At 40.5% G+C, this 11,243-nt stretch overlaps 1 protein-coding gene across 1 annotated transcript in view; it reads right to left on the minus strand.

Moving 5' to 3' along the window:
- cubn (cubilin (intrinsic factor-cobalamin receptor)) overlaps positions 1 to 11,243 on the minus strand; it is a 72,376-nt gene that overhangs the window by 35,205 nt on the left and 25,928 nt on the right. The window contains exons 25-35 of the mRNA XM_086181332.1: positions 10,610 to 10,791; positions 9,874 to 10,030; positions 8,353 to 8,537; positions 7,599 to 7,758; positions 5,968 to 6,149; positions 5,334 to 5,502; positions 2,731 to 2,904; positions 1,163 to 1,315; positions 729 to 845; positions 528 to 644; positions 92 to 220 (exon numbers count right to left, since the gene is read on the minus strand). Coding sequence (XP_086037458.1) covers positions 92 to 220; positions 528 to 644; positions 729 to 845; positions 1,163 to 1,315; positions 2,731 to 2,904; positions 5,334 to 5,502; positions 5,968 to 6,149; positions 7,599 to 7,758; positions 8,353 to 8,537; positions 9,874 to 10,030; positions 10,610 to 10,791 — 1,725 coding nt within the window. The remainder of the gene's footprint in view (positions 1 to 91; positions 221 to 527; positions 645 to 728; positions 846 to 1,162; positions 1,316 to 2,730; positions 2,905 to 5,333; positions 5,503 to 5,967; positions 6,150 to 7,598; positions 7,759 to 8,352; positions 8,538 to 9,873; positions 10,031 to 10,609; positions 10,792 to 11,243) is intronic.

Raw genomic sequence — 11,243 nt, forward strand, 5'->3', positions numbered from 1 at the left:
GGGTGGGGTAAGTTTCCTCAAGGTCCTCTTAGTATTGTTGTGTTTCATGGTAGGGATTTAGAATATTCAGAGTCCAGCTTAAACTTCTTACTGGAGGTGGATGCTGAGTAGGTGGCTCTGAAGCCTTTTCTGGAGACTGTGTTATCAGAGGTGAACTTGACCACCAAAGAGTTACTGAATGACGTCACTGGGTGAGGTACCTCAGAGCCACAGAAACGCCCTGTCAAAATTAGATATGACTGTTCAATTCGAATATAAGGTTAAATATCATTTCATTATATGTATATTAGAGTGCTTTTAGACATCAAGCAGCATGGGCGGCAGCATGGTAGACTGCCAGCTCTCTCTGATTCTGCCAGTCTGTACACCACTGGCTGCTGCAATCCACCAACTTTCTCTAAACATAGCTTAATGGAGTTGTCTGTAGGTAAAAGGGAGATCAGGTGAACAAGTAGATTGGGCTGACTAATATCATTGTTATTCATTGTCAAAGAAGCTGATTTTGTTTTGTCCTTCAGTATAACTACCTATTGAAGGTGCCTGGTAGTTGTCTCCATCCAAGATCTCCACAGCATCATGGGAGCAGTTGGAGTAAACAGGAGTCTCCAGCTCAAAGTCAGTAAATGAAAGGGTCACATGGTTGACTGGCCATGGACAGACAAGTAAAAGGTTAAAATTATACACAAGTTTGTGTGAACAAAACAAAAGGGCTGTTTGAGTTAACTCACAGGGTTCCTGAGCTTGGATGATCCAACTACAGTTTTGATTGGGTGGGTATGGTGCTGGGTACCGTGGTGATGAAATGGCTCCTCCATTATTGTCTGTTATGATGGCTGCACCACAAGCTGTTGGAAAACAACAATAAAAACCTAAATTTTCCTCCTCTATTTGCCACAGTAACCTCACGTTCAGATGTGGAAGGTGGAATAAGCGTGCTCATGTTTATGTGTGGTGGTTACAACTTGTCTCCAAAGTCTGCATTTCTAGTTGCTCACTCAGTATAACAGTAGCAGCTCAACATGGATGTTAGACTAGATGTCAGGCAAGCTCCCCTGTAATCTGTTTTAGCATGAGTAATGAAAAGGTTTTGAAGATTAGCAGATGTAAGAAATGATGAATTAGATACTTCACTCATGTTCAGGTGAATACAACAGAGGCTCACCCTCAGAGAAGCGAACACTGAAGCCACGATGGGTACGACTAGAGTCAGACCGAAAACGTACATAGATGGTGTTTTGGGTGGACACAATAGCAGGAGGAAGAGTGTTGCCACACACACGAACAAGCAGAGGAGAAGATATGGTTGGACCATCATGTATCTACAGGGGACAGAAACATGATTTAAGTAAAGCTAATTTTCTATTTATAATTAATACATATAATTTGTGAAAATGGGTTTATTCATTTATCTAGGACTTTTCTTGTTCACAGAACAAGTCACTCTCTTGCTCAGAGACATGAAAAAACGATGAGGAAGAAGACTTGCGGAACCCTTATCAGACAGGGTCTCTCCTCAGTGGCTCTCCTTTAGGTTTCTAACACTTTTTTCTTTGTAGTAAATTGTGATTTGTGATTTTGGGATGTATTTAATTTGACAGGGCAGGCTGAATCGCCAGTTCTGTGGTTAATAATCAACAAATTACATCTCTTCAGTCTCAAATAAAATAAGGTCACAATTTAGTTAGATGTCTTGAATCAAAGTTGAATCACACAGGACAGGGGCTGGCATTAAATATTGCACAATTCCATTGAAGACGGAAAGCCATGTCAGGCAAGTAAATCAAGTAACTTGTGTGGTGGACACGGGTAAGAATGAGTAGAGTTAAAACCTTCATAAATGGTTGTATTTGACCAATTATGGCCTTTTTGCTTTCTCAACATGTGTTCATTCTAAAAAAAAAACACTTTTCAAAACATGCATTAATGTATTTAATTTCGCCCAAGTGCACCTCAGCGGAAGGCTGATCTGTCGAGGAGTTTGCCAACATATCATTTCCACAACATTTATTCTGAAGAGAAGGGCAGACATTTTTACAACTGCCAATGGTATTTTTTTTAGATTTATGATGTGATAAAAAGTCCTCTCTCTAAAAACATTTTGTCTCTCTTGTGCCAAAAACTTAAACATGTCAACATGGTCATTTGTGAGCAGCTGCATGGGGTTATTTGCCAAATATAACATACTTATCCTCATCATGATGTTTTCAGCCACTGTTCCTTGCTTACCAGTCAAGTGTTAAAATGTCACATACACACAAATACATCAAGAGATATTAAAGACTTAATAAAAAAATAATGACCAAATATTGCTGCCACAGGAAGTTACTGCAGTATCCAAAATAAATAACAATTGAGCTTTACCATAATGAAGAAAAGTTTCATAAAGTTTGACAAAACAGATCTTGAGTAGTGAGTGGTGAGCGGTGGTGCTAACTATCTCCAGGGATGTTACTCCCACCTCTACAAGAGTCTCAGTTGCGATGATCACAGTTCTCAAACTAATGCCTCAAGAGTCATGGCAATGTTTTATAGAGCACCTTTCCACCTTGGTAGAAGTATTGAACCATTTCAGAAAACCAAACTGTGGCTCCTTCATGTACAAGAACTGACAAGAAAAGACACCTTTAAGGCTGGGAATTCACCAAGATCAGCAGCCAAATAGAAATCCTTCGGCCCGACATCCTCAAACTACAAATAAAATCCTTTAAACTCAGTCACTCACAGCCACATAATCCCACGAGCAGTTGGCATGATGTTCAATATCCAAGTCGGAGAAGTTGAGGAGAACACGGTGATTCGGATCCACATTGATGACCCAAGAACAGTCCACATTGTTGGGGTAGCTGTTGGGATACAAGGGTGAATGGATCTCCCCTGATGGAGCTGTGACTGGACCTCCACACCCTGCAAAAAGTAGCATAGGTGAGGTTAGGAAGAAAGTAACGTCATATCTTGTTCCCTATGAGAACATGAGAATGAAGAAAGGTATTTCTTTATGTCTTTAACAAAGACAGAAATTGTTCCTCACTTAAATATGACAGATGAAGGTTTCTTTTGCATGTGTGCATGTTATTTTTCAGTGAATGTGTTTATTGTGTTATATGACATCCAAACAGTCATCTATGTTTGTGTTTCCCAAAGACTAGACTTAATATGTAACAATCTTCATGCAGGTATAAACAATAAGATTTTCAACCAGCACATATTCTTAATTGTTTTCTCCATACCAATAGCCTGGGACACTTAGGCAGGAATTACATAAACATATAATAGGCTGCCATTTTGGCAATTTTAGTGTTTGTGATGCTTCCTCAAGATCTGGTTTACATTGATATCCCTCCATGATATCCCCAGTGTTAATTGCTGTTCTTTTGTTGCCTACCTCATAATTTCCAAAAACAAAATACACTCACTTGCTCACTGATGAAACTTACATGTATTCTGTCCTTATTATAGTGTAGGTCTTCCATGCTTAAAGTCACCATATTTTGATTATCGAAACCAGGACACTCGGCCCAGTAATGAGACACTCAAATGATACTCAAACTTAACTCAAAAGTGCCTTATAATTTCAATACATTTAAAGTATGCTTCCCCTGTATGGATAGAAAATTGTTGTATTGCAACATTGTTTTCTTCCTCATCCTCCTTGTTTGCCTATCTATATTTTCCTGTAGAGCTGATCTTTCCCAGCTGTTTTTTTGTTGCTTAACAAATAAACATGAAAGTCTTTGCAAGAAGTGTCTCTGAAGTTGTATGGCAAAAATAGAATCCCTTTCAATGACTCAACAGAGAGCTGGTTCCTCTTCTTTGTCCACTGGCTCTGCATTAGTGCAAAAACCCTCTCAACATTTACATTGTGAGAGGGACGTGCAAAGACAAATGGTGCAATCTTCCGTAGTTCTGAGTAGCATGCAAAGCTTTGGCCCTCTCAAAGTATTTGGTCCACTTCTGTTGCATCTGCAGGCCAATGAACTCCTTATCACTGCTGCATCTTTCTGTGAATTTCTTCAGATTGGCGACCTTGTCAAAACAATTGACATCATCAAATGGTAACCCCTTCTCATCATTCTAACCTGGTGGCTGACTCATATCCATCCACATAAATGTTGAGATATCTTCCACGGGAGTCAAGCACTTCTCCAGACAGACAAGCACTGTACAAGCCTTGCACATCAACACAGAACTTGTCGCAGCCCTCACCAAGTCCATCTCTGCGATTTTCAGCCAGCAGTCCCTTAACATTAAGGGACATGAAAGTGTTGCTTTTACATTCAAGAAGAATGTTGTTGATGATGCTCAATATTTTCTTCACCTCCACGATTGAGTTGTTTTCCTTTTCCATTTGTTGAATGTGGGTGTGGAACACAGGTATGAGTGAGAACATGTACCACAGGTATATTGAAGTTGTTTTCAAAAAATGCCTTGATCGCTGTGGGTGGCTTTTTCTGAGACAGACAGAATGCCTTTAAAGCTGGAAAAATCTGTAGCATCCTCTAAATACCTGGGAACAATGACAGCCACCTTATCTTGCTATGAGACAGTTCCTCCTTTAATCAATGTCAACAAAATAGGTTCTAAGTGTGCACAGTGTAAATGTGGAATTACCGGTCGATTTTAAACATGACATTCTCAATGTCAACATTTAGCATGTTTGTCCCATGATGAACACAATTATTCAGTATGTGTGCTGAGCAACACCCGCCTCACACCCAATGTCAGCTGGTAGAGGTTCCAACTCCCCCATCCCCACAACCCTTTATCGATAAGCAGTATAGAAAATGGATGGATGGATAGGTTACTCCCGTCTGTGCAAATACCACAATAATGGATTTCTTTCAGTGTCCATGTGAGCTTGACTATCCCCTCCATTGCACCCCCATTAGACACCGAAACATATGTGTGCGCTCAGCTTCCTCTTGTCCCAACTGAGATGGTAGGTAGGGAATTTTTTTCCCGAACTCATCCGTAAACATACACTTGTGCTTTAGTATTTCACAAGCAGAAGTAATGATGCTCGAATGGCTGTCTACCACGGAGTCAGTTCACTTGTTAAGTGTAAAGAGAGCCACCCACACGGCAGCCTCTCAGGGATAACGTCACATGCAGCAGAGTGCCCTAATGCCAGTCAATTTCATGGCCCAGTAAAAAACAATGAAAACCAGGACATTTTCATCACTTTCTAAAAAAAAAAAACAGGAACAACAACAAAAAAACAGGACAGTCAGGACAGGACATGAAAAAAAGGACACGTCCTGTAAAACAGGTCATTTGATCATCTTATCCATGCTTTACAGGCATGGAGCTTATATAGCTAAATGATGTCCACCCACCTCCTTGTGCTTCAGCCCAGCTAGCATTGAAGCCTCGACCACTGATGTAGGCGTCTGACTGGAAGCGTACTGTTAGGAGGTTGCCGGTGCTGGACACTTGCATTGGGCTAGATGTGGTACTGCAGAGTTTGGCCAGCTGAGGGGCTGATGAGTCTGGGCCTCCATACACCTGCAAGGCAGTCAGAGTTAATGGGGCAATGCTGTTTTAACTTCAGTTTAGTTTCACAATAATATAATGTTGACTATCTATCTAGTGGAATCTATAATAAACCATTACTGCATTTATTAGGAAGTGTTAGTTTACCATCAATTGCGGAGAATATCCTTGAAGGAGAAAACCAACCTTTGCTGCACTGCATGTGTTTGTCATATGAATATTAACTACAAAAATGATTAAGTGAAAAAAGTGATTAGGAATTTTAGAATACTGGTCAAAATAACCATTTCACAATCATCATGTTTCAGAGTAAAAACAAGATTATAGCAGCAATCGGAGTTAGTTTACAATATCATATGTAAACATGGCCACTGTTGCACCTGGCAATTTTCCAAGTTTTTAAAAGTGCACATATGCTAGTATTCCAAGTGTGTTGTTTAAGCCAAATTTGAGTAGTAAACCCATTGCTTACTGTACCTCCAACACATCATAATTACAGTCTTGATGGAACTCCACATCAAATTCATGAATAGTGAGGGTAATGCTGCTACCAGCCGTGGTTGTGATATACCAGACACACTCTGTGTTTTCTGGATATCTGTTAGGGTAACCTGGGCTGTTGAAGGAGCCACTGGGACCAGAGAGCTCCCCACCACAACCTGCAAGGACATCATTCAGGACACTTCAGTTTGAGCAACACCTAAACCATGACAATATTTTTATACAGTCCTCCAAATCCTGGCCTCCAACAGTGATGCTGCACAGTGCTGACACAGGCACTGACATCTTGGTAGATTAGCCAAACCTGGGGTATATGAGATAACTGGATCATACAATGAGCACTGTCAGAGCTCTGTTCTGGTGCTGGTACATGACTTGACTTTAGCAAGTGTCTGTACTTTAGACCTTAAAGGTGCAATAGAGTGGTTGAACGGGGTATTAATTCTTGTTCTGGGATGTGATATGTAACCCCACAAAAAATGGTTGGGTCCGTAATGGCTCAGAACCTTCCTAAAAGGCTGTCTGAAACCGCAATGTTACCATGTTGGGTTTAGAATGCGTCGTTTGTCCCTATTGGGGTCGTTTCTGACCTTATCTTGCAACCTCAGTATTTATGCAAGTGCATGAGTTGATGGCGATCGGTTGCCATTGTTTATCTGGCAACCTCATTGAACTACTACTCGGTGATTGGCTGCCCTCACTGTCACTGAAAAGAAAGTACTACCACTTTCTCGGCTAACTGTTGCCGGTGCTAAGTGTGACTGCTACTGTCAATTGACAACATTCCATATCATACAACAACATTCGTAAGATAAGATACCAAGTAGCCATGGCCCATTCACGGATCCAGCCGGATATGCAGTGGCGGGGTGGCTGTCGGGACAACCGGGAGTTTTCCCGGTGGCCTGGCCCCTTGGTAGTCTGCATGGCTGGCGAGATTCCTTCCCCCTCAAGCCAGGCCAGGCCAGCAAACGACAGACAGCGCAGATAAAAAAAAAGGTCTCAACTCTATTGAGGCCATTCATTCAATCAATCTGCTCAGTCAGTGCTGCTGCTGCAGTCTCTGTCGCACCAGAGAGCGATACGAGAGAGCTGCACTCACTCGGCTCGCTTGCATGCTCGCCCCCTCCCGAAATATGTTGAAGTGGCGTGTGTGAAAGGGGTGGGTTCAGTGTGTGTGAGTGGGGGCACTGATGGAATTGTGACGTAACACTTCAGCCAAAAACGCATTGGTCCATTTTCCCGTGGCGATTCAAAAAAGGGGAGATACTTCAAACAGAGGTTATGACACTGCCTCACACTTGTGTATTCCCCACAACTGGGGGACGTTGAATAAACACCAAAAACACGAAAACGATGATTTTCATTCTAGGTGACCTTTAAAGAGCAGGAGGTTGAGAATCACTGTTCTACTGAAGGGTGTTTTCTCACTTCCCTGGATTACTGCTTGACTTTTGGCTCTGCCTTTGCCTTTGCCTTCAGACGTCACACAGTTCAGTCAGAAGTAAGTCTTAGTAAGCCTTTTGTAACTTAAAAAAGTCTTAGTTGGCTACCAATCTCTATAGATTTTGCTGATTCCATCTTTCACAAAACACATCTCATCTTACCACTCTGATACCACTTCATCTGGAAGCCAGGCATGAACACAGAGGAGTCTGTGGTAAACACCAAAGTGAGGGTTGAGCCTGTGGTGCTGCTGGCTGGAGGGGGCGTGTATCCACAGAAGGTACCAATCAGAGGAGCTTGCTCATTAGGACCATTGTAAAGCTAGGACAGTTGCATAAGAGCACATGAAAGAGGTATGAATGGGAAGAATACAACATGGAGACAAAAATGTATATGACTTCAATGGTGTTTTTTGTTTCTGTTCTAAAACACCTGAAACACACCAACCATGATGTGTGTTGTGAACATAGCAATGGTAATTGCAGGGAATAATCACTGAAATCAGTTTGATAAGTTATACCGACCATCTTGGTCATACAGGACATAAGTGTCACCACACAACAAAGCTCTACTTTTTTTTGGAGCAGGGATGTTTTCATGGTGTGACAGCATGGTTCTCTGGGCATAATTTTACAGGAATTTCAAAGAACCTTTGTGCCTACAAATATACGTTTTTAGGTGCAAAATATGATATATTTCACATGTAAAAAAAACCCCATTATAGTCAGTTATAAGTCTATAATTAATACTAAGAATCTGTTACTTTGTAAGAGCTCAACATACTGTATGACTGGACACAATGTGCTTGTTTGCATGAGCTAGTAAGGTGTAGATGATGACAACAAGTTTCGGCTACCTTTTATCACTGGTGATTGTCCATTGAGCATGTGAATGTGAATAATGTCATCTGTGAACCTTTAGGTTGTCATAGCGACAACTGGAGGACGTCTCCACTTGGAAGGCAGTAAAGGTGTAGTTGATGGTGTTGCCAATGCTAGCCTGGATGGTCCAGCTGCACTGGGAATTGGCAGGGTAGTTGTTAGGAAAGTTCGGTGATTCCACAACTCCGCTGTGTCGATTTGAGAGGATCGTTTGACAGTCTGGAAACAAAAAAACAACTTCATGTCTCAGGTGGATTCTAAGGGTTCAGTCAGTGTTCAAGGGAGAAATGCAGTATCATTGCTTAATAGTTTAATTTTTTTGTTAATGTAAAAAATTCTGCTGTTAATTTGGTATCCATCACATAGGGGACCCTATGGGGTAGTTCTTTTCTGTTGTACAATTGAGATGATTGGTAACAAGCCATGTTTAATTAACTTTATGTGTACTTTTTAAGTGCAAAAAACATTTGAAGCAATACATAGAAATGAAAATCTGTATTCTTCCCTCAAAATCTGGTACACCTTTGTAAAGCTACTTATTATTTTATCATATATTCAAACACACTGCATATACATACATATTATATACAGAACATACATTTATCATATAATTCTGCTCTGTAAATATCAGGCAAGTACTGTAAATGAATATAATGGTGGTGGTTAAAAAAATGGGTTTCTTAAGGTCAATAATAAACAGGATATATGAAATGTCATATCATTACCATTAAAAACATCTATGAAGGCCAGGCAAATAATAGAGAGTAAAACTCATCTGTCATTATGTTTCTAACAAAGCTTTCCTTCTGTTAATAACCTACTGTACATAACTACTCCTTACCAATGCTATATTAATTACTTAATTAATTATTTTTTGTAAACTTACCTTGTATTGCTTTTGAATCCATGTGTACAGAAAAAACAGGGGTCTATTACAAAGTCTATGTAATTTCTGGCTACATACTCCCATCATTCAAATTAGTGCTCAAGTTATTGGACAGTGTTTTTGTATAGTTTGTCAGTAGTGCTCCTAGTTGTTTGCAGCAGACCCCCATATAGAACTTCCATAAACAAACTGCCAACTTGAGCCAAGTAGGGGTTTGATAATAATGTTAACCATTGATGGTTTTGTGGACCATCATTTTGTCTTGACTTAATTTTGGCGTAAATTCATTCATGTATATTTTCATTGCTACAAATCATATTGTGTCACTTTAACCAAAGTTGCTTACTTACAATCTGAAAGATAGCCTTGAAAATGTGATGTAAAATGAAGGACTTGTGCATCACTGTGACCTTTTAAAGTTCAAGGTTTCATTGAAGGAGATGGCCGAATCACCTGTGAACTCTGAATTCTTCTATAATGGCAAGCTGACCACAAATTGAACTTTAAGTTAACCCACCTCTCCCTTTCCCAGTTGGTGGTAGGGTTGAACAGTTTTTCCTTTTTTTGTCTGGACCAAATTTCAGAAATTAAGTAAAGACCTTTTATGATATAACACATTATTGTATGTGGAACCTGACTACAACATATGCATGTGCATTTTTTTCATACTTGTGGTGTATGAAGCAATGAACCCTCCAGCACTGATGCTACTATCAGTCCGGAGCTTGACATATAGCTGATGACTGGAGGAGGTGATGATGCTGGGTATCTCGGTGCCGCACAACCTGGCCAGCTCTGGAGCGCTGCTGCTGTTGCCATCATGTATCTGAACACATGCACACACATTAAAGGGTGAACTATTTGATGGTATACAATGAAGTACATGAATAACAGTTAGTAAATGGTAAAGAAAAATCTTCTGTTTGGTTAGGTTTCATAATACTAGACGGACTGTGGTGATGAGTCATAAAGGAGAGTGAAAGTTTGATTACAGAGGAGCCCCCTGTCTAGGATGGTAACTTGTTACCTGAGCTTGGGAAGTGTTTTCACCTTCATACATAATAAACAATAGAATTAAAAAGGATCAAGGTCTTCCTGAAGGACTAAAACCCACAAGACAACCTGAATGCTCTAGCGGTGGAAATTCCTAATATTTTGTCTTAATAGTGCTGACCACTGCACCACCGTGCCGCCCCAGAAATCTTGATATTCAATTTTCTATTCTCCCCCATTACTCTGAACAGGATAAAAAGTATGGACAATGCCTGGATTCTAACTTAGGACTTAGAAGAGACTAAAAGCATATATATTTTACAAAAAATGGGTATGTTCCACAACCTGTATAGATTACTGTTCTCCCTGTATCATTGTAGGTTCATGGGGTCACACCCCATGGGGTACTTACAGAGAGGTAATCATAGGAGCAACCAGAGCTCGACTCCAAGTGAAAATCAGAGAATGATAGTAGAAGCTGGCTCCCCTGGCTGGTCCTGATGGTCCAGTAGCACTCAGCATTGGGATGGTAGGGAAGGGGATATCCAGGGGATGAAAATCCTCCAGATGCAGTTGTCAACAGGCCTCCACAGCCTTGGGGAAATGACATAAAATCAGTTATGAGCACTTACTCCCTCTTAAAAGGAGGAGATCCAAGTTTCTTTACTATTACAGACCAATCTCTAACTTCTTGTCCAGTGTGCAGGAAATTCTGACCCTTTAGAAATCACATTACTGCTGACGCCATGAGGGTCAGAAATCATATAACTGGAGATCTACATAAAAGCACTACTATCTCTCTCCTTTTTGACTTCTAAGGCTTGTGATAGCTTTGATTGCAATACTGTGAGACTTTTTTTTTTTTTTTTTTTAAAGCTACTGCTTTTTCTGCAAAATCAGATAGACAGAGCCCAGGCCAGCCAGCTACAGTAGAGGATGCTACCTGAGAGGTGTTACAGGCCCATATCTTCAGTCGTGAGCCCACAATTATTAACTTTATATGAGTTCCTATATCCCTCCATGTCTATGCCAATGATACTGCTGAC

Source organism: Aulostomus chinensis, chromosome 16 (genome assembly GCF_037954235.1).
Source record: "Aulostomus chinensis isolate RoL2024-O1b breed Wild chromosome 16, RoL_Achi_v1.0, whole genome shotgun sequence".
Taxonomy (NCBI): Eukaryota; Metazoa; Chordata; class Actinopteri; order Syngnathiformes; family Aulostomidae; genus Aulostomus; species Aulostomus chinensis.